The 25374-nt window shown below is 55.3% G+C and overlaps 1 protein-coding gene and 1 long non-coding RNA gene across 14 annotated transcripts in view; one reads left to right on the forward strand and one right to left on the reverse strand.

Moving 5' to 3' along the window:
- PTPRU (protein tyrosine phosphatase receptor type U) overlaps nucleotides 1-25374 on the reverse strand; it is a 56582-nt gene that overhangs the window by 15691 nt on the left and 15517 nt on the right. For 8 of the 13 annotated variants that reach the window (XM_053998652.1, XM_053998650.1, XM_053998648.1 and 5 more), the window contains exons 3-20: nucleotides 19700-19971; nucleotides 19548-19629; nucleotides 18757-18872; nucleotides 18406-18580; nucleotides 16851-17144; nucleotides 15976-16284; nucleotides 12497-12606; nucleotides 11982-12183; nucleotides 11044-11146; nucleotides 10660-10933; nucleotides 9027-9063; nucleotides 8347-8485; nucleotides 6631-6660; nucleotides 5524-5681; nucleotides 3165-3355; nucleotides 1903-1975; nucleotides 1687-1763; nucleotides 113-149 (exon numbers count right to left, since the gene is read on the reverse strand). In XM_053998652.1, coding sequence (XP_053854627.1) covers nucleotides 113-149; nucleotides 1687-1763; nucleotides 1903-1975; nucleotides 3165-3355; nucleotides 5524-5681; nucleotides 6631-6660; nucleotides 8347-8485; nucleotides 9027-9063; nucleotides 10660-10933; nucleotides 11044-11146; nucleotides 11982-12183; nucleotides 12497-12606; nucleotides 15976-16284; nucleotides 16851-17144; nucleotides 18406-18580; nucleotides 18757-18872; nucleotides 19548-19629; nucleotides 19700-19971 — 2679 coding nt within the window. Of the gene's footprint in view, nucleotides 1-112; nucleotides 150-935; nucleotides 954-1686; nucleotides 1764-1902; nucleotides 1976-3164; nucleotides 3356-5523; nucleotides 5682-6630; nucleotides 6661-8346; nucleotides 8486-9026; nucleotides 9064-10659; nucleotides 10934-11043; nucleotides 11147-11981; nucleotides 12184-12496; nucleotides 12607-15975; nucleotides 16285-16850; nucleotides 17145-18405; nucleotides 18581-18756; nucleotides 18873-19547; nucleotides 19630-19699; nucleotides 19972-25374 lie in introns of all 13 variants that reach the window. The other 5 variants (XM_053998651.1, XM_053998655.1, XM_053998654.1 and 2 more) reach the window with 3 other exon arrangements.
- LOC128818906 (uncharacterized) lies at nucleotides 19833-25109 on the forward strand. The gene is made up of 2 exons (XR_008440591.1): nucleotides 19833-19918; nucleotides 24809-25109. It is a non-coding gene; the product is annotated as an uncharacterized LOC128818906 (long non-coding RNA).

A 25374-nucleotide genomic window follows, 5' to 3' on the forward strand; every position in this document is an offset into this window, starting at 1 on the left:
GGCCCCTCCCCTCCTTTCCTGCTCCTGCAAGGTTTAATCCCATCAGGAATAAAACCTGGCTGCTACACAGGAGCTGAGGAGCCACTGGCTGAGAGGGCAGGGCATGACTCACCTTGTGTGGCTATGAAGTGGTTGGACCTGTGGTAGCCCTGCAAGGGAAGCAGAGACATCAATCCCAAGCTGAGGCACAGACCCTTAGACATTTCCCAGTCACCCAACTGGTAGAAACTCCCCAGAGCCACTTGGCCAGGTCCTGCAAGTCCACTGCAGGAGGAGGAGGAGGAGGTTCAGCAGCCATCCCATACTCAGTAGACCCTGTCCTGGGATGGTGCATTTCCTGCATCCCACAAGAGGCTCATGTAATGCCCAACCCACACCCCTGGTCTGCAAAATCCTTTATCAGCACCTTGAGGGATCCACAAGCTCCACTCCAGCTCCTGCTGCCACCACATCGCTGCCAGGAGAGCCCTATTAGTGACCCCCCACTGCACAGCAGCCACCTGGTGCTGAGACAGCCCCAGTGCCCTCCTTCATCCCAGCTGCTCAGCCCTTAACAAGGACATGCCAAAGAGCACATTCCAGCCAGGCTGCTGCCAGAGGGACTGTGAACAGTGTCCCACGCCCTGGCCGCGGGTCCAGCAGAGTTAAACCACACCACACGCATGGAGGTGACAGTGGCTTCTCCATCCCCTGTGGGTCTTTTCACAGGGGATTTTTGTGGGTCAAATTCAACTCCTTCTCAGAGCACACGGGGCCAGCTTTCCATGCCCCAGTGCCACACAGACCTTGCTTTCCCATTCTCTGGACATTCCCAGGTTTATGGACACATTTTCCCACCTGCCTCTCCCTGATGGTATTTAGACCACACTGCCCAGGGTGAGGCCTGGCAGGAGATGGGAGCAGAGAAGGGAGGAGAGGGGGAAGAGTCTACTTACTTCTCGGTTAATCCGAATCTTAACGATCCCATTGGGACACAGGTTTGAGAGAAAAAGATCAGAGACATTAGTGAGGCACAGAGCAGAGAGGGGTTAGAGCACCTGCCCTGGAGCAGGCCATGGAGAGACAGGGCAGAAAGGACACAGGGGACAGGGACAGGCTGAGGGACACTGCTTGGGCACTGGGATCAGGCCACCACTGACAGACAGCACCCTCTGGGCAGGAGAGAAAAGTGGGATTTGCTGCTGCTTCCAAGAGACGCTGGAGCCTTCCTGCAGCCGCTCTGGTCTCAGCATCGCTGGAGGTGAAAGAGGACATCACTCTTGGGGACACTGCCCTCAGAGGACACCAGGGATGGGCTCTGCCCAGATCCACACACACCAGCAGGATCGAGGGGTACTCCAGTGTGAGCCCCAGATGGTCCCTTGGTCCTCTCAACCTCTGCATCCCCCACCCAAGGAGAGGGAGATCCACGGCCACATGAGCAGGTGAGGGGAAAGAGGATAGAAAAGCAGAGAGGGAATGAGAAGGAGGGACAGAGCAGAGTAGAGAGAGATGCAACAAGCAGAAACTGCTGATGAGCACAAATACATCAGGCAGGTCCTTTATGATGTGTTCCAGGGATGCACTGACCAGCCCACCCTGGGCTGTCCAAAGTCCTCCAAATGCTGCTGGACAGACCCTGAGAGGCCACGGGAAGCTCGAATTGCAGCCCAGAGCCCCAAGGACACAGGCCCTGTCCCCACTTACGTCGATGTAGTTGGCGTTGATGTAGTCAGAGTTGGGGTCACCCAGCAGCGGGTGCAGCTTCACGCGGTGACGGTCATCTGGGGAAAGGGGACAAGGAATCACCAGTGCCTGCTCACCCACCTGGGCACCCGGGGCAATCACTCTGGCCCAGGAATCTGTACAATGTGGGATCCTGAAGCTGTTTGGCGTGTCTAAGCCTTTGCTAAAGGCACTCACATGTGGACACATGATCCTGTCTCCCTTTGGTCTTGTCTTTCTTCTTTGAAGCATCCCAGCCTTCAAAGAAACTCTGTAAGGAAAGGATGGACATCTCGAGCTGAGGGAGGGACTCTGGGGTCTCCCCAGCCCCAAAAGCTCCCTGGGGAGCAGGACAGACAGGATGGTCCCTCCACCCCAACACCTGGCTCCTGCAGCCTCATCTCCACCTCCACAGCACACTCTGCCAGCTATACACTCCTGTTACATCCATAAAATGGTCCATTTTCCAGCAAATTACAGACTGCCTGTTTTGTTTTGGTTTTTTTTTTTTTAGGGCTGGTTGTAGGTTTTTTTATTCCTAAACCTCCCCAGCTCCTTTCTCTCCCCAGCACAGAACAGGTTTGTGTGTAATAACAGTGACATTCATAGACTGGCATAAGAGGTGGAAAGTGGAAGGAAATTACATGTTTTCTCCCCTCCCATAATATCTGAGTGCTTTCAAATGACTAGTTCCAAGAACATACAGCAGCTTTTCAAGGAGCACTAATGATTATCGCAAGCCCTGGTTTGTCCAATGTGTGAAAAGGGAGGGGAGAGCTCCTGCTCCTGAAACAGCTGAGCATTAAACAGTAATTTCACTGGGAAATTTCAATCTCCAGACCTGTGGGACACTGAGGAGTCAGGAAATGACCTCGCTGCTGTGCTGAGGCAGAGGCTTGTGAAATAACCTGCTCTGTTACGAGTGCTCTGACCTGGCCAGCTGGGATGGACATGATGCCGCCAACAACTCTTGGGAAAGAAATCCCTCCCCTGGCATCACCCTCTCCAGCATCCTCTCCCCAGCTGGTCTTGGAGCTGCCAGATTGCAGAGGATTTGCTTGTTCTTGGGCTATGGTCATGCTTATCAGAGGCCAAGTGTGCTGGAGAGCAGACTGTGACACGGTGATGCCCAGGGGAAGGAAAGGAAAAGGAAGGAGCAGCCCTGGCCCTTGCAGGAGAGCCGGGATGACGCACTGCAGACAAGGCTGGCCAGGCTGCTTTGGCTCACCTCAGGGACCTGCTCAAGCTGAGAAATAACCCAGAGCTGCCAGCACCAGCCATTCAATCCCTACTCAGGGACACCCCCCATGCTGACAATGCCAGCCCAGAGCTGTGAGCTCCAGTTCCCATCCAGAGCTCCAAACCTAGAGCATCCTCTCCTTGCACACGGATCCTACCCGTGTCCCCCCATCCATCCTAACTCCCACTCTCCTCAGGATGCTGTCACGAGCTGTCCCTACCTCATACTCCTGCTTGAAGCCGTAGCCTTCCGCCGTCTTCATCTGGTTGATGTGCTGCAGGAGGTCGGCCACGCGCACGGCCGGGTGCAGCTGCCCCGTGTGGTACGGGGAGCCCTTGCGGCCGCACTGCCGCCGCGGGGAGCCCCCCAGGAGGCTGCTGGACTCATTGACCACGCTGCTGCGCTGCTCGCCTGCACAACGGAGGGGCAACGAGGGGCTGTCAGGGCAGCAAAACCTTGGGCTGCATCCCCATCACCTCCTCACAGCCACAGAGGGGCGGGGAGAACATACCCGGGAGATGCGGCTGCTGCAGGCCCTCTCTGGGGACCACCAGGGGACCAGCCCTCAATCCCACTCCCACCCTCTCATGCTCTCTGCAGCTCTTCCTACACCACAAAGCCAAAAATGCCCAGTACAGCCTTTTAGGACCTCAGCAGGTCTATTAGAAATCAGTGGGCAAGGCCATAAGGGGATAATAACCTCATTTCCCCTCGGCTGGAACAATGAGCTCCCATGCAGACAAGCAAGAGCTCCATGCCCAAATATTCACACAAGATCCTGAGTTGAAAAATCACCTTGCCAAAGTCTGCAGCGCAGCTTAACAGCTCATTTCCCTCACTGCTAGAGACCAGCACTGGATTCCTCACGCTGCCACAAATGGAGCTCGCTGCTGTTTGATGGAGAGCCTGTGCAGTGTTTACCTGGTTTATGCCTTTGCTGTGTCATTACCAGCAGAGCCAGGCTAAGACCTCACACCTGTGTTTTGAAAGGGCAAGTTCTCACACCAAATCTGGGTTTGCACAAAACCTGATGCTCTGCACTACTCCCAGAGATGGGCAGGCAGGGACCCATGGAATGGTTTGGGTTGGAAGGGACCTTAAAGCCCATCCAGTCCCACCCCTGCCATGGGCAGGGACACCTTCCACTGTCCCAGGGTGCTCCAGCCCTGTCCAACCCGGCCTTGGACACTTCCAGGGATCCAGGGGCAGCCACAGCTGCTCTGGGCAGCCTGTGGCAGGGCCTCACCACCCTCAGAGGGAAGAATTCCTTCCCAATATCCCATCCATCCCTGCCCTCTGGCAGTGGGAACCAACAGGACAACCCAGGAGAGTGCCTCCACATCCCATGACCTGACCAATGGGCTCATCAGCTGCTGGGATTAAAGCAGCATTAATTAATTGCTGGCACTTGCAAGGTGCTGCCACAGCCGCACAGCTGAGGAACCACTGGGGTTTCCATGAGGATTAGTGACTTTCTTTTAAATGCACAGAAACTGAAGCGGGGGGGGGGGGGGAGACAGCCACCAACCAGTCACCAAGTCATTAATTTCCCTCTGTTAATTAAGGATTAATTACAGGCAATAGAGACTCTCCCAGCCATGGCAGGCAGCCCAAGGTCCCCAGCTCAGCCACACCAGCCCCTGAGAGCTTGGTTGCTGCCGAAGAAAAAAATACACCTAACCTAGGTCGATGTGTCAGGAGGAGGAAAAGTTTGCCCTCTGGGCTTTAATGATCCATGGGACAATGGCAGGAAGCAGCCGGGGCGCGAGAGCTGCGTGCAGGCGGCATCACTGTAACAGATGTTACTGGCATATGGCTGAAACTGGGGCAGCCAAAGAGTTATTTTACAACCAAATCAGCATGGGGACACATCCTCCAGTGGGTGTGAAGTTATCAGTCTCCCTCTGATGGGAGCACAGGGGCTCTTTAATCCTTCAATGCCCAGGCTGTGTGGGGAAGGCTGGGGGAGAGCTTCCAACCTCTGCATAAGCCAGGAGGTGGGATTCACCCAGTTCCGGGGGGCTGCAGCCAGATCCTGAGCCCACAAATGGCCTCAACCTCCCCACCCACAAGCTCAGGATCTCCATGAGAAGATAGAGACCCAGCTCCCCACAAGAGCTTCCCCTTCAGCACTGCCTGGATGGTGGCAAAACACCAATGAAATCCATGCCCTTGGAGATTTACACAGGGCAGGGAAGAGCCTGCTATGCTACACACATCAGTCTAAAACAGATGTAAAACCAGGCCTTCAAGAGAATCACAGAATATCCTGAGTTGAAAGGGATCCACAGAGATCCCCGAGTCCAACTCCTGGCCCTGCACAGACACTCCAAGACCCCCACCCTGTGCCCGACAGCGTAGTCCAAACACTCCTGAGCTCTGGCAGGCTGTTTCTGTGGTATTTTGGGGCTATTGGGCACCTTTGTAGCTGGAAGGAAGCAGGGGGATGCCAGGGTCCCTATCCTTACCTCGGTTACCACAGCTGTGGGATGGGAGCAGGGGGATGATGGGTTACCACCCTCACCTCTGTTTCCACAGCTGTGGAAGGAGAAGAGGGCACGCCAGGCTCCCACCCTCACCTCGGTTTCCGTAGCCGTGGGTGTCCATGAAGGACAGCCCCAGGCGCTCGTCCTCCTGCAGGGTGCTCTGGTCAGTGAAGCTCCTGTCGATGGCACTCATCATGTGTGTCTTCTCGTGCCGGTAGTTTATGGTGGCTTTGGTCATATTCACGGGTTTCCTGCAGTGGGGAGGAGCAGAAGTGAGCAGGGCTCACCATCAGGTGCTCTAAGGTCCCCTCAAAGCTCCTGGGCTTGGATTACTCTGGGAGCAGAAGGGATTATTTGCAGCAGTGTGGTCATCATGCTTTGGTGCTCTGCTGTCCCAAGCCAGTCGCAGCCACACATGCAGCATCCCTTGCTGGCTGCAACTCCAGCTGCTCAGCCTCAATGTCCCCTCCTGTCCCTTGCCCTTGAACAGCCAGGTATGCTCCTCGTGCAGTCAAATGCTCTCTGCAGCCATCTCCCATCACATGGATCTGCCCCAGCCTTCCCCAGCTCTGTTTCTCCAGGCATGACCCTCTGGTGTAGTGGAAGGTGCCCATGGCAAGGGTTGGAATAAGATGAGCTTTAAGGTCCTTTCCAAGCTAAATCATTCTGTGATTTTAAAGCCATGTCAAGGGCCAAATCCATCCCAAGGGATGGGCAGGACCCCCGAGTAAACCCGTGCTCAGCACTCACTGCGGATGCTTTTCCCCCCGTGCAGGGTCTCTTTAGGCACCTAACGAACATGCTGGGAAATCCCAAGAGTTCTCACTGGGACAGAACCTCCCACCCCAAATTCAAGTAATTTAGGCAAAGAAACCTGAATGAATGTTTTTGAGAGGCAGGATCAGGCTCCGAAGCCAGAGCAGTGATTAAGCCAGAAGGCTGAACAGGAAATCAGAGCCCACGTCAGCATTGCGGTGGGGCTGGAACACTGCAAGGACTGCTAAAATCCAGAATTCAACTCAGAGCTGCTGACCCTTCCCCTATACACTGCCTTCTGTCTCTAACAAGCTCAGCAGCATTATTTTTCCTGATCCAAAGTGACCCTTAAAATGCACTTGGCAGAGATAAGGACTCGTTGGAGCAGTGGGGTGAGAGGGGTGGCTGGGAGGAGGGTAAAGCAGGAGAATGACAATTACTTACGGGTAATAGGAGTAAGAATAGTAGTTCCTCCTGGCAAGCGTGCAAAGAGAACAGCAGAAATTGCATAAGCAGCTTTTCTCCACTATTGGGAAGGGAGGTTACAGGGCAAGTCAGCTGCCAGAAAATTCAATGTACCATAAAGGAATCAGGCTCCCCTGTGGCACCCACAGGTTATTTACTCCAGGCAGGAGCCAGCATCCTGGCAGGAGAGCACAAGCTCCAGCTCTCAGCGTGACCACACTCATGGTGGGTGTCCACAGCACCCTCGTCCAAGAGGTTATTGAATCATTTTTAAGTGTGAACAACAAAGATGTCCCAAATGTAGGGATTTCCCCATGGCTGCTGGTTAGGGGCCCAGAGGGGGAGATGTCACATTCCCAGTGCACCATTTAGTAGAGACAAACATATTCCAAGGCTGCATTTCCATTCCACCACATCAGTGTTCCTCCGATGACAAAGCACTGGAGAAGATTTATGAGCCCAGCTTCCCAACAGCCCCAAATTCAGGCCTCTCTAATTTGTGGCTCTGGTTTATCCTTCAACAGGTTCATCCTGGGATGCTGAAGTAGAACTGCTCCTCCTCCTCCTGTCCTGCAGCGCTGGCAATGGGAATGCAGCAGCCACACTCATAGCTTCCCACCCACAGCATCACTCCCCAAAACACATCAGCACTGCTGGCATCTGCTCCATCAGGGAAGGAGCCAATGGAGCCATGAGCCAGCCCCACACCTCAAAGTGTGCAAGGATGCTACAGCCCTGCTCTTCCAGCAATGTAAATCCACAAGGATCCTTCCAGGGTGCACGGAGCCATAAAGAGCTTTGCAGATTTACGGGGGCTGAGGCTCTGCCCTGCTGTTTTTCTCTCCCTCTGGCTGTTCACGTACTTTGCTCCATCCTCCCAAGCCCCGTGTTTAATTGCTGTCCTTTATCCCAGCTCTGAGAGCCTCCCCAGCCCGGCGCTGCCTCGAGCCCTGCACAGAAGAAGCAACTTTTCCAGGGTGTTGCATCCACGTGAAAAACAGCAGCTACATCCCCAGCGCTCCCGGGGATGAGTGTCCCCAAAAGCCCTCACCCTCCTCCCTCCCACCCCACGAGCTCCCCCAGTGCAAGCCCACCACAACGGCCACAGCCACATCCATGCTGGACGTGCTCCTGCTGGCCTGGCCAAGGCAACAGAGAAGCCCAGGGGCAACCTCTCAGTGTATATTAAGCTGATTTTTGTAATTTTGGGCTGGGGGTGCAGGGCTGCACACCCTGGGGTCCCGTGGCTGCTGTTGGCAGGGAAGAGCTGGCGGGATGGGGACAGCTGGGCTCAGCAGTGGTGCAGGGCTCGGGCACAGGCCAGAAGCGTTTCCATCCATGCAGGATCACCAGAGCAGCACAAACACAAGAACCATCAGGGAAAGAAGCAAAAGACCAAAAAACATGAGGGAGAGGGACAGTGGAACAAAGCTGCAGAGTGGGTAGGGACATGCCCAGGATTTTGCTGCTCGGTCCCCAATGTCCCCTGCCATGCCTGGTGTCACAGAGCATGGGGGCTCTGTGCCCAGTGGGATGCACAGGCACATGGAGACACAGCTTGGGGGAGCATCTGGAGCCTGCCCAGCACAGCTGAATCCTCACCAGTAACTCCAGTTAGTGCTGGGGTGGTGGAGAAGGGCTGAGCTGGGAGGGAGGGACAGATGAAGCACTAGCCACCAGCCCAGGTCTCCTTACCCCTTCCGAATGGCGACGATGATGGCTCCCAGCAGGATAATCAGGATGATGAGCCCTCCGGCACAGATCCCCAGGATCAGGCCCATCTCCTCCGAGTGCTGGGACACCTCCAGGGGACGCTTGCTCTCTTTACAGGCAGCTGCCAGAGGACAGGAACGGGCAGGAGGGGGGGGTGGACAAGGGTGCTGTGAGCACCCACCACACTCCGCTCCAGAGGGATTGGCAACATCATGCATGAAAACAGTGAGATTCATCCCATGGGATGCTTGTTTCTCCATGAACACAAATCATTCCACCGAGATGCTACAGGGCTCTGCAGTGCCACACTATGACCATGGACAAGTCCCTCTCTCAGTTCCAGTGGGGTGGGACAGTCCCTTTGTGCACCTTTCATCACACCCCACGTAAGATCATCCATCCCTGGATTCAGCATCCAGCCCCACCATTCCAGCCCCACCTCCACCATGGTAACAGCATTAAGAAGGAAAATTCAACCAAGGGAAAAACCCCAGATGCCAAAGAGCATGGGAAACAGAAGAGTGTGGGGTGGAGCTGGAATAAAGCATCACATGCAGCCCAACCACCGCCAGTGCTGATCCACCAGCAGAGCCCTGACAGCCGGAGCAGCCGTGGGGCTGGAGCCGCAGCCTCGGTGGGATCAGGGGAAAGGGAGGGCTCACCTTTGCGAGCGATCCGGACACAGTTCAGCCGAGTTTCCTACGGAGGTAAAAAGGGGGGTCAGTGCTGGATGAGCATCCCAGCAGCTCTGCTCCCCACTCTCACCCAAGCGAGGCTGCGTGGGCACAGGGCTGGTCCATTGGTGCTTCGGCCCCCAAATTGAGGGAGTCCATGGGTGATTTGTGCTGCACCACCCAAAGAGCTCCTGGGGACCCACATCCCAAGAGATGCTGCTGGATGATCTGTCCCCAGCATTCCCAGGTTTAGCTGGAGCCACTGCTCCTGGCACAGAGGGGATGGTGAAGCTCAAGAGTGTGGAGAACCCAGCAGATGCAGCCAAGCCACATGTCACCAATGTGCCACCAGCTACAGCCAAAACACTCCCAGGCTGTCATCAAGAGCTTCATGGGTTTGTCTTCCATAAGTCAGTTTCAAGCCCCAGTCCTGGTGCTCTGCACCTGCTGCCAAGATTGCCACGAAGCTCCAGCTTAAGTCTCCAACAGCTTTAACATTTGCAATTTAGGGATGGGTTCAGGTAAAATATTCCATTTTTCCACACATCCAACTTCTGTTGCAAAATAAAAAGCACTACTTTGCCAGTATTGTCTTCTCCAAGCATCCTCCAGTCTCTCAAGACACCAGGCAGCAAGGTGCTCCATCCACCCTTGGCCCAAGACCTCCCCATGTCACACATAGAGGGCAGGGCCAGCTACAGCACTGCTCTCCCTGGGATCTCCAGATTTTCCTTCTCCTGCTTCTTGCTTCATCTGGCACAAAAAACATTAAAAACCCCAGCTATGATCCAGCGTTTTTCCAACATCTGATGGCAGCTGGGATAAATCCATTACCTCCCAGCAGGAAAGATGTAACACAGCATCAGACACCAGTTATCATCCAGAGGCCAAGTGAGCCAGAGCCAGGACCCTCCCTGTCCCTCTGGCTCTAATGACATCGAAGAAGCGAGGTGTGAACGACCCCGGAGCAAGGAAAGGACTCAGTAATCACCTTCCAGCAGGACGGAGATGCGCAGGGTGAGGATGCTCCCTGGAGCAGGTGATGCCAGGAAGGGTCCCCAGAGGGTCCCGGTGGTCCTGCTGCTGACTTGGAGGAATCAGCCCGGGGGATACAGGGGGTGCAGCTCCGCAGAGGGAAATGGCAGCAGCAGGGAGGGAAGGGCAGCCCGGGAGCTCCCAGGAGTCCTCTGGAGCTGGGACTGGCCATCCTGCCAGCACTGGGGCCCAACAATGACACAGAGCTCTGGCTGCCCAAACAGTCCTTCTCCAACCCAGGAGCAGCCCCAGGAACAGGGGCTCCCCTGCACTGGTGCTTGTTGGTGTCCTGGCTGGTACTGCAGTGGATGGGGGAGATTAGACTATTCCACCCCCAGCGTTGGCACGGGGATGGGGACAGGCACCACCCAGGGGTGCTGGGGCAGGACACCCACCCATCATCTCAACATACCATAGGGGTGGCCTGGAGCACCAGCTGCCCCCTGGCAGGACATCAGGGGTGAACCCAGAGGGTGACCCAGGGGAGGGTGATCTAAAAGTAGTCCCATTTTTACCAACCCTCAGACCCCAGCCTGCCCTTACCTGGTCCAGCACCGGGCTGGAGCAGGGTGCCAGGGCTACTCACCCCTTTGAGGTTGCTCATGGCCTGGAAGTAGATGAGATAGGCCTTCTTGGGCTCCAGGGGTGGGTTCCAGTAGCCGCTGTAGGTCTGGTTGTCCCCCACGGTGAAGGGCTTGGCCTCAGTGAGGCTGCTGGCGGGCAGCTCTGCCCCGAAGTAGTGCACGGAGCCACGGGACACGGCATCGTCGAAGGTGAGCGGCACCGGGAAGCACTCCTGCCCCCCCAGCTCTCGCTTCAGCTTCTTGGGCCGGTCCTCCTCCACAATTACCTGATAGGTGCTGGTGAGGGTCAGGCGTGAGTTAGTTTTGAGCAGAACGGTCCTGCCCTTCCTTGGACCCCGCTGTGCCACCCCATTTTGGGGTCTTACCCTCCTGCAGCCCCAACCTACCTGATGGGAGCCCCTCTGCCCTGTGCCGGCCGCAGTAGCACCGTGATGGTGCTCTCTGACTCGCTCAGTGGCGATGGCATGTCCCCGTAGTCGAAGGTGGGAGCTGCAATGGGAGCTGGGGTGAGTCCTGGGGCTCCCCTGGCTTAGGGGGAAACTGAGGCATGAGCAGCTTTGCCCAGGGCAAGGCATTACCCACTGGTGTAATATGAATTATTGCAAATAAAGTAAAAAACCTCTCCATGTCTCGAAGAAGAGCTGAGAGACAACCCCTGGGTGTGCACAAGGGAGGTTACCAACACCAGTCTGGCAGAGGGGAAGAAACCAAGAGTGGGATCCAACCTCAGCAGGACGCAAATGCTCCAGTCTTGAGATGTGCCCAAAACCAGCACCACTCAGAATCACTGGCACAGTGTGAGCTTCCCCCAGCCCAGGGCAGAAGCACACCTGAGCCAGCCCAGCAGCACCCCCAGACCAAGGTGGGGGACCCCCATCAAGCCTGGCATAGCCTTGTGGTCCCAAACCATTACTGGCAGCCAGTGGGGTTCAGCTTGAGCTGCTTTGTCCCAGTGCTCCCGTTCACACTCAGTTCAGGCCAATTTGCTGCAGTTAATGCAACGCCACGGACGTGAGCACAGAGCCCCGAGTACTGCACAGCTTATTAACAAAGCCCAATTAATCCCTTGCTCGTACACTGAGAGCTCAGACAGCACCAGCCACCAGCACTGGGCTGGCCAGGCTCCCCAGACAGGGACCCAGAGGTCTGGGGACTGCCTGGGAGCACAGCTGCCACCACCAAGAGCGTCTTTCTATGGCAGTATTCAGCCACCAAAACACTGCCAGTCACCAAAACCAGAGGAGTGAGCCAGAGGCCCCACACCACCCGAGGACACCTGAGTGAAGGAGGAGCCCCAGTGCAGGAACGGAGTGGGGGCACCTACCGGAGATGTTGGTGGTGATCTCGGTGAGCGCCGTCTGGCCAAAGCCCTTGCCGGTGCGGGCCCGCACCGAGAACAGGTAGGTGGTGCCGGGGTGGAGGTTGGAGAACACGTGGTAGGTCTCGTTGCGCAGCTTGGACACCGTGCGCCGCGGGCCCGGAACGTTCACCGCAGGGTCTGAGGACTCGATGCTCTGGTAGCTGATCTGCAGAGACAGGGCACGGCATCACCCGTGGCCGTGGGAGAGGGAACAGAGCCCGGATTCAGGTGGAGAAAGGATTAAAACAACGAATTCAGAGGAGGGTACGGTCATGTGGCAGCCTGGAGGCAGCCAGGGACTTTTTGAGCTGAAACAAAAGCAGAGGTTCACTGGAAAAGCCAAAGGGTTCAGAAGTAGCAACAGCTGCTCTAATCCTCGTGGCCGACAGCAGAGGTTGTCCCAGACCCCTCCAACACACCCCTCACAGGAGCCTCCCATGTCCCCACGTACCCCAGGTGCCACACCCGCCAGGATGTACCTCGTACTGCGTGATGAGGCCATTGGGCTCCACCGGCTCCTCCCACTTCAGGAATATCATGTCCTCCAGCGGGGTGAAGGTGAGGGACTCGGAGGCGATGCCGCCAGGCACTGAGGAAGAAAAGGAGATGTGCTTGGATGCAGCTGGAAAGCAGTCTGTAAGGAGAAACCCTCCAGGAAACCCCTCTGGGTGGCTGTGGCAGTTGTGCCCTGTGACTGAGCCACCACACTCCCTTTGCCGTGTCACCTCCAGCATGTGCCACCAGACAGGATTGGTGGCTCCCCAGGGAGAGCCACTCCCTGGCGTTGATGCTCCTGGACCCGCTGGTAACACTTTGCCATGGGAGGGGGAGGTCCCCACACCAGCAAAAACCCCACAGGTATCACTTCCAGCACCTGAGCCCAGGCACCGGCAGCAGCACAGGGTGCCTGAGCTTTCCAGCATGAGGAAAAGAAATAAATTCCCTTTTCCCCCACAACCCCATTCCCCCCCAGAGCCATTAGCATCCTGTGGAGATACTGCTAGCAAGCAGCAACATCCTCACAAGCAGACGGGCTCGACGTGGCCCGGCCTCCCCTCCAATTAACACCACCACAATAATAACTGTAATCACTGACGGCAATCAGCGGCGCTGGGATCAATATCCCATCTTTTATGATGGATTTCTCCACCCGACGGGTCAGCAAGGAAAGGCAATGCCTCGGGAAGGCACCGGCAGCATCCCCCACTCCCAAACCTTGCAGGGGACAGCAGCTCTTCTCTCTGATTGGCTTTTTTCACAGCTTTTGTTCGGGTGTAATTACGGGACTGGGAGAGAGGGATCACTTCCCGCGTTTCCCACCGTGCGAACGCGTCGTTTCTACCTGATTTACAAGTAAATTTAATCAGAGGCACTGTGTCCTACACGTGTACACAGGCACTTATTAAATTCAGGAAGAATTACGGAAACCTGTAGGGCAGTAAAGTGTGCACCTCCAGAGATTCGGTTTCCATACACAGAACCTACACTATGTATAATTATATGTTATTTTCTATGATTATATATAGCCTGCATGATATAGGCAATTACATCTTATTTTCTATTATTATACATTGTATCATTGTTATTGTCTATAGGATAATTTATATATTATCTTAATATTATAATACCTGTATATTCATATATTCAAGTACAGATATCACACTTCCATCCCAGGTTGAGAGAGGCAGAGGATGCACACAACAGCTCCCAGGTGTGCACATACCCCTCTGCTATCCATATTTGAACACATATTTATTTATGGAATTATATATATTTATCCCGGCTTGCATCGCATGCACCCTGCCTCCTCCATCAGGGAGCACACTGCAGGGATATGTCCACAGGTCCCTGGGATTGAGTTTCATCATTTCATGCACACACAAAATGAAGTCTCCAGTTGTGGGTCACCTGGATCCATGGGGGGCACTGAAACTCCAGCTGGAGAACCTATGGATGCAGCACACTTCCCTCAGTGTCCTGCCCACAAGCCCAGCACAACTCTGCCTGGGGTCCAAGAAGGATACTGTAAACAACAGCCTTGGTTTGACCCAGTTAATTGGATTTTCCAGCCCAAAACCTGGGTTTACCACTCAGGATGGGGAGGTGCATCTTTGTACCCCACCAACAGCAGCCCCAGGGGACGCTGCTGTCAAAAGTGGCCTTGTGCCAAACAAACCACAATTAAGAGTCCTATCATTAATGAGCTTTCGGCACCTTGGTTTACTTGCAGGGGCAGATGTTCATCCTGCAGTTCTAGGAGTCAAACCCTCATCAACCTCCTAGGCTGGGCCAGACAGGTGGGCCAGACAGGTGAAGAGTATCTGCCATATATCCGTAGGAGGATATCCATAGATCCATCACCATGAGACCAAATGTATACACAGCCTCAAGTTGAATCCAAGGGGGAAGCCAGCAGCCCCAGTTAATTGAGGCACAGGAAAAAGCAGCTGGAGTGATTATAGTATGGCAAAAAGACATCTGGAGCTCCTGTTTTAATATTCCATAAGCAAACAGCTGGAGCAGTCACAGCCTAGTGAGAACAACCGGAGCAATTATAGCTGGAAAATAAACCACTGGCAGGGCGGAGCTGGGTGCCCCCACTGGGGCAGGCTGAGGGCTGGGGATGTGGAAAGTGCTGGTGTACAGAGGAAGGTGCTGGATTTAGGCTTTGAAGATGAAAAGGGACCTGGAGATGCTTTCAGCTCCTCTGCAGGTTTTGCTTTCCAGCCTGGGAGACAGGAGCGAGCTTTGCACACATAACAGCAAGTCCTGTGCAGGGGAATTCCATGGCAGGCTTCTCCTCAGGGATCCTCCAGGGCTCTGGAGGCAGCTCAATCCTTTGCAATTACCAGTTCCTTCACTTAATTGCTGAGTTTTTATGCTAGAAAAGTGCTTTGGAGATTAATCCCGTTCTTGCTTATCAGATGACTCCATGTGAGCCAGGGATGCTCCAGCCACACTCAGCAGTGGAAGAGGCCAGCCCTGGATGTGGCCTGTCACTGATGGGTGGCACTGGACACACAGAGCCAGCTCTGTCCTGTAGCTCCTGCCATGTGCCATGGATCTCCAAAGCCCAGAGTGACTCAGGCACTGCTGATGGCGAGCTGCAGTCAGGGTGAGGGGCAGGTGAAGCCAGACCTGGGAGACCTCTCCAGCAGCCTCAGCTTGAGCAGATCCTCAGGGAAGGGCTCACCAGAGCAAGAGATTCCAAAACCAAGAAGTCCTGGAGCAATGCTGGAGCGTCCATCAAGGATGTCCTCCCACTCAGATGACAGGGAACCCAGAACAGGGCACAGCCAGAACAGGGGGAAAACAGGAGCAAAGCTGCTGCCAGAAACTGGGGCCTTATCATTGCAGAGCTCTCTCGAACCCACCCGAGAACAAACTTTACCAGGGAAGAGCACCAGGGAAGCCAAGAAAAGCTACACCTGCCCTGATAAACAGCACTTTCCCAGAAATGCAGCAGTGCCCAATCCTTCAAAACCAAGCAGATAAAAGATGCTACCTGAGTGCAAAGCATTCACTGATTTAATTGCTGTTATTATGGCTGCCAGGCTTTGGTTCCCAATAACGGGTGAGTGAGGATGACTTGTGTGCTGAGAGCAGCTGGGTATGAGCCAAGTCCCACACCCTCCATTGGACCAGCTATGGGTAAAATTCCCCTCCAGGGATGAGGGCATTGTGTCCACAGTGACATCCCCATCTAGACCCTGAGCCTCCCAGGCCCCCAGGCATCTCCCTTCCCCAGACACCATCACTGCCCCTTTCTCTCACCTCCTGTTGCACACCTCTGGGGCTGTGAGATCCTTTTCACCTCCCCCTTGGCTCAGGAGAAATTCCCATCATGCCCACGGGCCAAGAGCCAGGGATGCACACCATGCCACAGGAAAATCCCCAGCAGCTCGCCAGCTACAGAGTTCCAATTTTGGGGATGAGGCACCTCCCCGAGCAGACTCACCATCCTCATCTGTCTGGAATATCACCTCCTTGCCCTCCTTGCGCCCCTCAGGGTTGGAGAGGATGAGCTTGACGTGGATGTTCTTGTAGGGCAGCAGATTTTTGATGGTGTAGCAGTTGGCGTTCCGCTCCATCTTCACACACTCCTGGAAGGTCTGGTTGTGGCCACTGCCCACGAAGTAGCGGTAGCACAGCGACATGGTGTAGGTGTGGCAGCGGGTCAGGTTGTAGCCCAGTGGCTCCCACTGCAACGTCAGCTGCCTGGACTGGATTTCAGAGAAAGCCAGGCCTTTGGGGGCTCGCATGGGCTCTGTGGGGAAGAGAGATGAGAGCGGGTGAGCAAGGCGGCAAACATCTCATGGATTTACGTGTCTTATCAGGGAAAACCCTTTTGTCCATAGGGACAAAGGGGACAAGTGCAGAGAGCAATCCTGGCTGCAAAACCGGGACCAGCTCCAGCACAGAATGCTGCTGCCCTGCAGACAGGGCTGAGGACACCACTGGGGACATCTCTCAGCCACCAACCCTGCAGGTTGGTGCCTCAGGCTCATCCTTCCCTGTAGAGGTGAAGCAGGGTACCAGCCGCACAAGCAGCCCCAGCTACCCAGAGAAAGGTGCCCACACCACAGGAGCCCTCGTGCTGTCATCACGCCCAAGTCAGGCTCTCGAGACAAGAGGGACCAAGTGCCTTTAGTGGGAGGGAGTTCAATCAGCTCTAATTGGAGTGAATGGGAGAAGTTAACGAGGCAGCACCTCTGCCAGCAGCACACACACACAGACACACACAGGCGCCTTGGGTTAGCTCCTCTCCTCACCACAGGAAGGGAGGGCTCGGGGTGCCAGGAGAGCTGTCCCGAGGGACGCCACGGGGCCCACCTGCGCACTTGGTGCGGCTGATGAGGGGCGGCCCCGGTTTGCCGGTGCCCCCCTCGCCGGGCCGGGTGAGCAGGACGCTGATCTCGTACTCCGTGTCGGGGTCCAGGTGCCAGAGCTTGTAGGTCTGCATGTTGACAGCGTGGACCTCCGACCAGGGCCCCGAGGTCATGCGGTACTCGATCTCCTTGCGCACGATGGGGCCGTCACCGATGATGGAGTTGGTGTTGAGCTGGATGATGAGGTAGGTGGAGCCGGCCCGGAGCAGCTGGGGGGGGGCGATGGGGGTGGGGGGCTCTGGAAGAGAGCACAGAAGGGGCAGGTGGAGCACCCCCAGAGCCAGGCCGGTGCTGGCACAACCACAGGCACCACGGTTTTATTTCTTTGTTTACAGGCTGCAGTCAACACATTTCCAGTGCCTCTTCCCACACCAACCCACCACACTCAAGCTGGAGAAGAGAACCTTAGGGCTGACCTAACTGTGGCCTTCCAGTATCTGAAAGGTGTCACACTGTGACACAAAATAACTCACAGAAGCAGGTTAGATGTAAGAGGAAAGAAAAAGAACTCAAAAAAGCTAACTTTATTTTCTGACTCCACTATATATACAATAGAAAAAATGACAGTGGATTGGAGGGTGAAACTGCCACCTCTCCAACCACACTGGTCAAACCAACAGTCCATCAATTCTCTTCACTTACAGAGAAGAATGCAAAACAGTCATTATTGACATAAACATGCGTGAGAAAACTCAGTTGAAATATGTAAATATCAGAAGACATAGGAACTTTTAGAAGAACTTTAAAACTCTCAAAAGAACAGGGTGACAGAAAGGTGCTACAAAAGAGATGGAGAGGGACTTGTTTTACAAGAGCATGTAGTGACAGGACAAGGGAAAATGGCCTCACTGACAGAGAGTAGGTTTAGATTAGATATTAGGAAAAGATTCTTCCCTGTGAGGGTGGCGAGGCCCTGGGACAGGTTGCCCAGAGAAGCTTTGGCTACTCCATTCCTGGAAGTGTCCAAGGCCAGGCTCTGAGCAACCTGATCGAGTGGAAGGTGTCCCTGCTCATGGCAGGGGGTGGAACTGGATGAACTTTAAGGTCCCTTCCAACCCAAACCATTCTGGGATTCATGCTGCAGAGCACAGAACAAACTCAGATTCCCCACCCAGAGGACATGGGAATCACCCAAGTACAGGAAGGCACCATCCACTCTTCAAACTTTAGTCTGTGCCTGTGCCCTCCATCACTTTCAGAAGGCTTTAACAGCCATGATAAGGTTTCATCTGATCAAACCTTAATTATCTTTATAAGTCACACAGCCCAGCATGGTGCCACACAGTTTCCCCATAATTAATTAATTCCCACCTACTGCAATCAAAAATAAATGATCTAAAGCCACCAGGAAAGGGACCTTCTGGTTTTATGCTGCACAGTCCGTGTTTAGCAACTCTTCCACAGTGAGAAGCTGCAATCCCAGTGTTCCAGGCATCCCACCTTCCTCTGCACACAGCGGAGCAGGAGGGGCCCAGCGCGGGCCAGGGCAGCTCACCCACCTTTGACGATGAGCTCGGCGAAGTTGGAGACGCCGGCGCCGCGGGCGGACTGGGTGACGCAGCGGTACAGGTCCTGCTCCGCCTTGGACACCGCGTCCAGCTGGAACGTGGCCAGGAAGCGCCGGTGGCTGACGTGCTTCACCGAGGCGGCAGGGACCACCTCGCCGCTCTGCCTCTGCCCACGGGACACACACGGAGTCACGGGGGGCACGGCGGCACCTCCGGAGCCAACAGGGGCGTCCCCAAACGGTGTCTCATTAAAAGCAGGGGGATCACCCTTCTCCCACCACGTCCAGCAGGAAGGCCACGTGTGGGGCTGGCTGCGGCGGTTTCGCCGCCACCATTCCTCACCTGCATGAGGAAGCGCTCAGCCTCGGCAGCCTTGCCGGCGGCCACGCACTGGAAGGTGGCGTTTTGTCCCGCATTCACCTCCACGTCACCCAGGCGGGAGAAATGAGGCGCTTTCGCTGCCGAGGGACAAAGCAAGAGGTGAGGAAGGACCTGAGCTCCAAGGAGACCCACGGCAGCACTGCCACAAAAATCCCTCCCTGCCCAAAAACCCACCCAGCTGAGCCGAGCTCTGGACAGGCCTGATGCCCACTCTCACAGCCTGGCTCTGAGTGAGGCACGTGTTCCTGTCCCCACAGAACCAGTCAGTGTCCCAGGCAGGGATAAGCCTTTCTCTCCAGCACCCCACAATGCTGGTGCCAGATGCAGAGTATGGGATTGATAGAGGGGGCAGACCTCCTGCCCAGCCTAGAAGAAATAGGAGGGGACCCCAAGAGCCAATGTCTTGGGACAGTCTGGGATTTTGGACCCCCACCAGCCTGGGTGGCCCCTCTTGATGGGGACACTCAGGCCTTGCGTTCAATCTGTGCTTTTCCAAGGTTTTATCAAAACTAAAAGCAATGTTGCAGCTGGTGGGGATAGATGCAAAAAAGGAGCCTCAGAGGTGCCCAGGAGATGGAGCTCCACCAGCCCAGCTAACATCAGGACACCCAGGTGCCAGCAGGCTGCAGCCTGGCATTAGGCCTTCTGCTCTGCCCAGGACCATCCCAATGGACACCAGCTCCAAGCCCCGCTGCCCAGCCCAGCCCAGCCCAGCCGCAGCCCCCGCTCAGGTCCCATCCCATGGTACTCACAGCACGGATAGTTCAGGAGCAAAATGTCATCCAGGCCCAGGTACCCCCTGCGCTCGCTGGAAACCACGGCCTCGAAGAGCACCTGCGGCACCAAACAGGGGTCACCCGTGGCCGGGGGGTCCGGGCTGGGGCCGGGGGCTGCTGGGCCTCACCTGGTACTCGCTGGGCCAGAAGAGGCTGACTGCCAGCTCTGCCTGGTGCCACTGGCGGCCGTGCGAGCCGGACGCGTTCCAGACGGCGCTGCCCACCAGGCCCCCGGTGACCCAGACGTAGGCGCTGAGGGTGCCGGGGCTGTGGCCGTCCCGGCTGAACATGAAGTAGCTAAACTGGAGGCAGTGGGTGTCATTCTCGCTCAGCGCCTGGAAGAGCAGGTGAGCCTTCTGGCCCGGGGTGTGCTGAGAGGAGTTCACCATCAGGTAGGAGCCTGAGGCAGCAGGGGAGAAGGGGGAGAGAGCGGAGTTAACCACGAGGATGGTGAAGGGTCTGGAGGGGCCATACAGGGGGTGGCCGAGGGCTCTCGGTGTGCGCAGCTGGAGCAGGGCACACTGAGGGCAGAGCTCAGGGATCTGCAGCTCCTCCCGAGGGGCAGCTCCCAGCTCTGCTCGGGGACAGGGACAGCAGCCAGGGCACGGCTGGAGCTGGGCCAGGGCAGCTCAGGCTGCAGCTCAGGGAAAGGTTCTTCCCCCAGAGGGTGCTGGCACTGCCCAGGCTCCCCAGGGAATGGGCACGGCCCCGAGGCTGCCAGAGCTCCAGGGATGCCCAGGGTGGGGTTGTTGGGGGGTCTGGGCAGGGCCAGGGTTGGACTGGATGATCCTTGTGGGTTCTTCCCAGCTAAGGAGATTCTATGATTCTACCTTGCCTGAGCTTTGCCAGCAGGGACAGAGAAGTTGGAGGATATGGGACCACAGAGATGCCCATAGGCCCCAGAGCACTGGTCCGTGACAGCCCATGAGGATGGGCAGGACAGGAGGGACGTGGGATGGAGTCAGGAGCAGATGCCTTCTGGACAGCAGCCGGACACTGCAGTGGGACCTGGCTGCTGGATGAGGAGGGGAGGATCAGAGCTGCTGCTTTGGCTGCATCAATCCCCTCCCCATGTGGGCCCCAGCTGTTGAACTCCATTCCCAGCTCCTCGTATCATTTACCACACAGTTGTCACCACATTTAAACTGTGCTCATCAGGCACTTGCAGAGGGAAATCCTCGCTGGCTTAAGGAGCAGCAGCAGCATCCCAGCTCTCAGAGGTGCCTGGGATGTCATTCCCAAACCTGCCCCACCACCAGCAGCTGCTGGGATCCCACCTCCCACCACCCAACATCACCAGCAGCAAAACTAGGAGCCCCAGCACAGCCTTGAAGCTGTACTTATAGGGCAGGCAGGATGACAATCCCAAAGGGGGACCCCAAAGGCAGCATCGATCCCTGTCCTGCACGCTCCAAGCCAGGCAGTCTGGAGGCAGGAGGGGGATGCAGAAGTCCCAGCCCTTCGTGGCAGCTCCCAGAGCTGTCCATCACAGCCATGGGCTGGCATACAGGATGGATGGGAAGCTGCCCCACCAAATCCTCCCCCTCACCAAAGGCGAGGGGATTATTAATCTCCATTTTAATACCAGCACAAGCTGTAAGTAACAAAGCTGGGCCATTTATTCAAGCCTACCATTGTTTTCCTGACAGTCAGTACTTCATTATCAATTAATTCTAAACTCAGGCACTTTCCTCCCCTCGACTCCCACTGAGCAGCTCCAAGAAAAGCCAAAGGAAGGTGAAGGGGAGTTTTAGGGGGCACCAATCCATCCCCCTAAAACACTTGGGATTGCAGGAGGCACCCATCCATGCCCATGCAGCATTTGGGATCACAGGGGGCACCCATCTATTGCCCCAGAGTTTGGGACCTGCAGCTGGGGGGACCCCAAAACACCCAGGGGGTCACAGCACCAGCTGGGGTGACACGGTGCCAGTACCAGATGCATCTCCCAGTGCATCCTTCAGGGACGAGAGCTGGGACAAGGGAAAGAAATCCCTAAAAGGGAAATTTTCCCCACACCACTGGCCTGCATGGCTGCCTGGCCCTGCCAGCCCCTTGGGGTGGCTACTCAGGGTGAAATAAAACGATGACAATTTATTTCCTCGGAGTCCAGCACAGCTCGTTTCACCCACCAAGGGGAAGGCACTGCATCCATGCTTCTCTTTTTTCTTTTCTCATTTCCCCCAGCAAAATTACTTCTGCTCTAATGAGATCAGCCCCATTTGGTCCAGGGACAGCAGAGCGGAGAGAGACCATTGACCCACCCCATGCCAGGGGATATCTCCCAAAAGCCACCTCATTAATGAATGGGCTCTTGTTAACACACACAGGCCCTTCCTCTGCCCTCCCTTTACAAAGAAAAAGCCACAGGACCAAAATAAAGAGGCCAAGACTAAAATTAACCAATGAGTTATTTTAAAAGACAGAGAATGCCCATAAGGTCACCTGAGAGCAGGGATGCACCTGAGCATCCCTCATCAGGCAGGGCTTCCCACACACACTATTTTCCCCCCTTAATTTTCTTCCTAGTGTTGCAGCATTGGAAAAAGCAGGTTCCAGCCTCTTGCTTTTGTGCTAATTTTATCCTCCTCTGCTGTAAATATCTGGCATTAGCCTGAAGCCCAGGGTGTGGGTTGGGTTTCTTTTAGAAATATAGGAGAAGCAGAGGTACTTCCAACTGCCAGAGGGCAGGGTTGGATGGGATATTGGAAAGGGATTGTTCCCTGTGAGGGTGGGAAGGGGCTGGCACAGGGTGCCCAGAGCAGCCATGGCTGCCCCCGCATCCCTGGAAGTGCCCAAGGCCAGCTGAAGCCCTGCTTGCCCACAGGGAAGGGGCAGATCTTCCCATCATGCTTCCCCGTCCCAAGGGCTCTGTCTGCCACTGCATCCCTCCAGGAAAAACCCAAACAGCCCCACAAGAAGAGGAGGGAAGAACCCACTCCCCCCCAGTTCCCTGTCTCAATGGGTTTTTCCTCCTACAAAATCACTGAGAGATAAAAATAAATTTTAAAAAACTTCCAAGAGCTATTAGAAGGCAAGGAAGGCAGGCAGGATGACAGGGAGAGGGCGGCACTGCCAGACAAGAGGTGCCAGGGGAGCAGGTCTGAGCACTGCAGCGTCTGCCTCCAGGAAATCCCTGGAAGACAAAGCTGATGTGTGCCCGATCCTTCTCCGTGTCAGAGCGGCACAGGAACCAGGGAACCACTCCCCACTTCTGTGCTGAGCATCTCCCAAAGCAGCCCCAGCACCAAGGGCTGATCTCCCACCACCACCAGCAGTTTGTCTTCTTGGACAAACTGCAGCAACTCTCATGGGAGCAAACAATCAGGCTTCCTTCAAGGCTTTTATCACTTGCGGCAGGAGCTGATTGGGAAGCAGTGCTGAAGCTGAGAGCTGAAGGAGCAGCTCCTCGGATGGGATGGGGAGACATCAGAGCTCTTCAGGGTGGGGACAGCAGCTCAGTCCCCCCCAGCAGAGGGACAGGGTTGTGCAGGGACACAGCAGCTCCATGCACCGAGAAGCTCCGATGCACAGGGCTTTTCCTCATTCCGTGAATTTGGAGGGAAAATCTAGGAAAAAGCACATTTGAGGAAAAAAGCCACCCACAAATATGTTGTTTTAATATTTTGAGTGAGAGACCTTAGAGCCCTTTTCAGTGCCAAAAAAGGCTCCAGGAGAGCTGGAGAGGGACTTGGGACAAGGGCCTGGAGGGACAGGACAAGGGGAATGGCTTCCCACTGCCAGAGGGCAGGGCTGGATGGGATACTGGGGAGGAATTGTTCCCTGGGAGGGTGGGGAGGCCCTGGCACAGGGTGTCCAGAGCAGCTGTGGCTGCCCCTGGATCCCTGGAAGTGTCCAAGGCCAGGCTGGATGGAGCTTGGAGCAGCCTGGGACAGTGGAAGGTGTCCCTGCCATGGCAGGAGGTGGCACTGGATGAGTTCTAAGGTCCCTTCCATCCCAAACCAGTCTGGGATTACAAGTTCACACCTGCCTTACCCAGCTCCCTGCAGCTGCTCCTTCAAAAAAGGAACAATAAAGAGACAAAAAAAAAAAAAAAAAAAAAAAAAAAAAAAAAAAAAAAAATCACAATTGCAACATGGGAGAGACCCATCCATCATCTTTAGGTGAAAGAGAGATAAGTCAAGAGAAGGGGGGGAAAGCCCTAAACCAAACAAGAAAGCAAGAAGAGAGCAGGATGGAAAGGTAGCAGCAGGTGGCCAGCAGCCAGCACCCACTCCAATAAATCCTACACTCCTTGAAACTGGCTGATGGCCAATAAAAACTCATTTTAATCTGAGACCACGAGACTCCTTTGGAAAGTGCTCCCTGGAGAGGCCCTGGCACTGTGAAATCCTTTTGATCCCCTGAGCTGCTGCAAGGACCGAGGGGGTGATGGGGCTGCAGGAGCCTCATACACAGCTCCCCACCCAAAACGGGGTAAAACCACCCAAAACCGGGGTCCCTGCACCCCCCTGGTGCCCCAAGACCATGAGCAGACAGCATTACCTGTCCTAGGGGAGCTACAGGGACAAGCGTCCCCTTCCCGGGGTGACACTGCAATGCTCACACCATCCAACCCGAGACGTCACTCCACTTCCCCATCAGTCCTGGAGTCTATTCCTTAAACTCTGCGTTCCTGTAAGACCCCATCTCCTGCTGACACACGGTTCTTTCCTCGAGTAGAGAGAGAAGCCCCATTCCACCCAACCCTCCAGGCCCCTGCAAGCCCCCAGGCTTTAAATTCAGGTGGTTCACTGCAGATTTTAAATTACAGCTGAATATTGAGCAGAAAACTCAACTATCTCAACAAGTTTCAGACACTCCATCACAAGCCACCTCAACCCCCAGCTCTGCTTTCCTCAGGAAACCCCCTGGACACATACCAATTAGGATAGCTCAGTTTAAAGCAATTACTTGGAAAAATCATCAAGGGAGGGGCAGGGATCTGCCAGCAGATCCCTGAGGGTTGTTTGCCCCCACCCAGCATCCAGGACACGCCAGGAGGGACAGGATGGAAGGAGAAGGTGATGGGGAAGGGTAATGGCAGGGCAGAGTTAGTGGAGGGGAAAAGCCAAATTAAGCCCTAGCATGAACAAGGCACAAGATAAACAGCTGGAGGCAGGTTGATGGAACAGTAAAGAGTTTCCTACAAAGCAGGTAATATTTTAATAAACAGAAAAGGTTATTTTGACTGTTGTGCTCTAAACCAGCTCTCCTGTTTTTCTGCCCATCCTCAGCACAGGACTTGCCCTTCAGGAGCAGGCAGGAGCCAGCAGTCCCCAAAACAAGGAGCATCCCAAGTCCAGTGAACCTCACTGAGCAGATGGGTCCAGAAACAACTCAAGGGGGTCACAGCAAGACAGAGTTCAGAGCAGGGAGCGAGCAAAGCCCCCAGCTGCACCCAGGCATGGTGCCCACACCATCCTCGTGGAGAGCAGAGCTCCTCACAGCTGCCTGGCTGGGTCTGCTCCCCCAGCCTGGCCACCAGAGAGGACATGGACCCAGAAAATAACAAAAAATGGTTTAAAACCAATGAGATTTTTTAGAAGTCCATTTTCATTTTCTTCCTTACCATTCCCAAGATTTGGAGATGCCTCCAACTCACAAGCCCTTCCCCACACTTGAAAAAGCCAGAAACATGGTTTTTTTTTCCCCCATTTCCCACATAAGCAGGGAGAAGCCAAGTCTAAAACACTGCAGGAATTAAACCAGGAGGAGCCACACAGTCCTGCCCTGGGGTACAGGACACAGAGGCAGGGTAGGGACAGAGGGTCCCAGGGACACGGGGGAGCCTGGCACTCAC

This window comes from Vidua macroura, chromosome 25 (assembly GCF_024509145.1).
Source record: "Vidua macroura isolate BioBank_ID:100142 chromosome 25, ASM2450914v1, whole genome shotgun sequence".
Taxonomy (NCBI): Eukaryota; Metazoa; Chordata; class Aves; order Passeriformes; family Viduidae; genus Vidua; species Vidua macroura.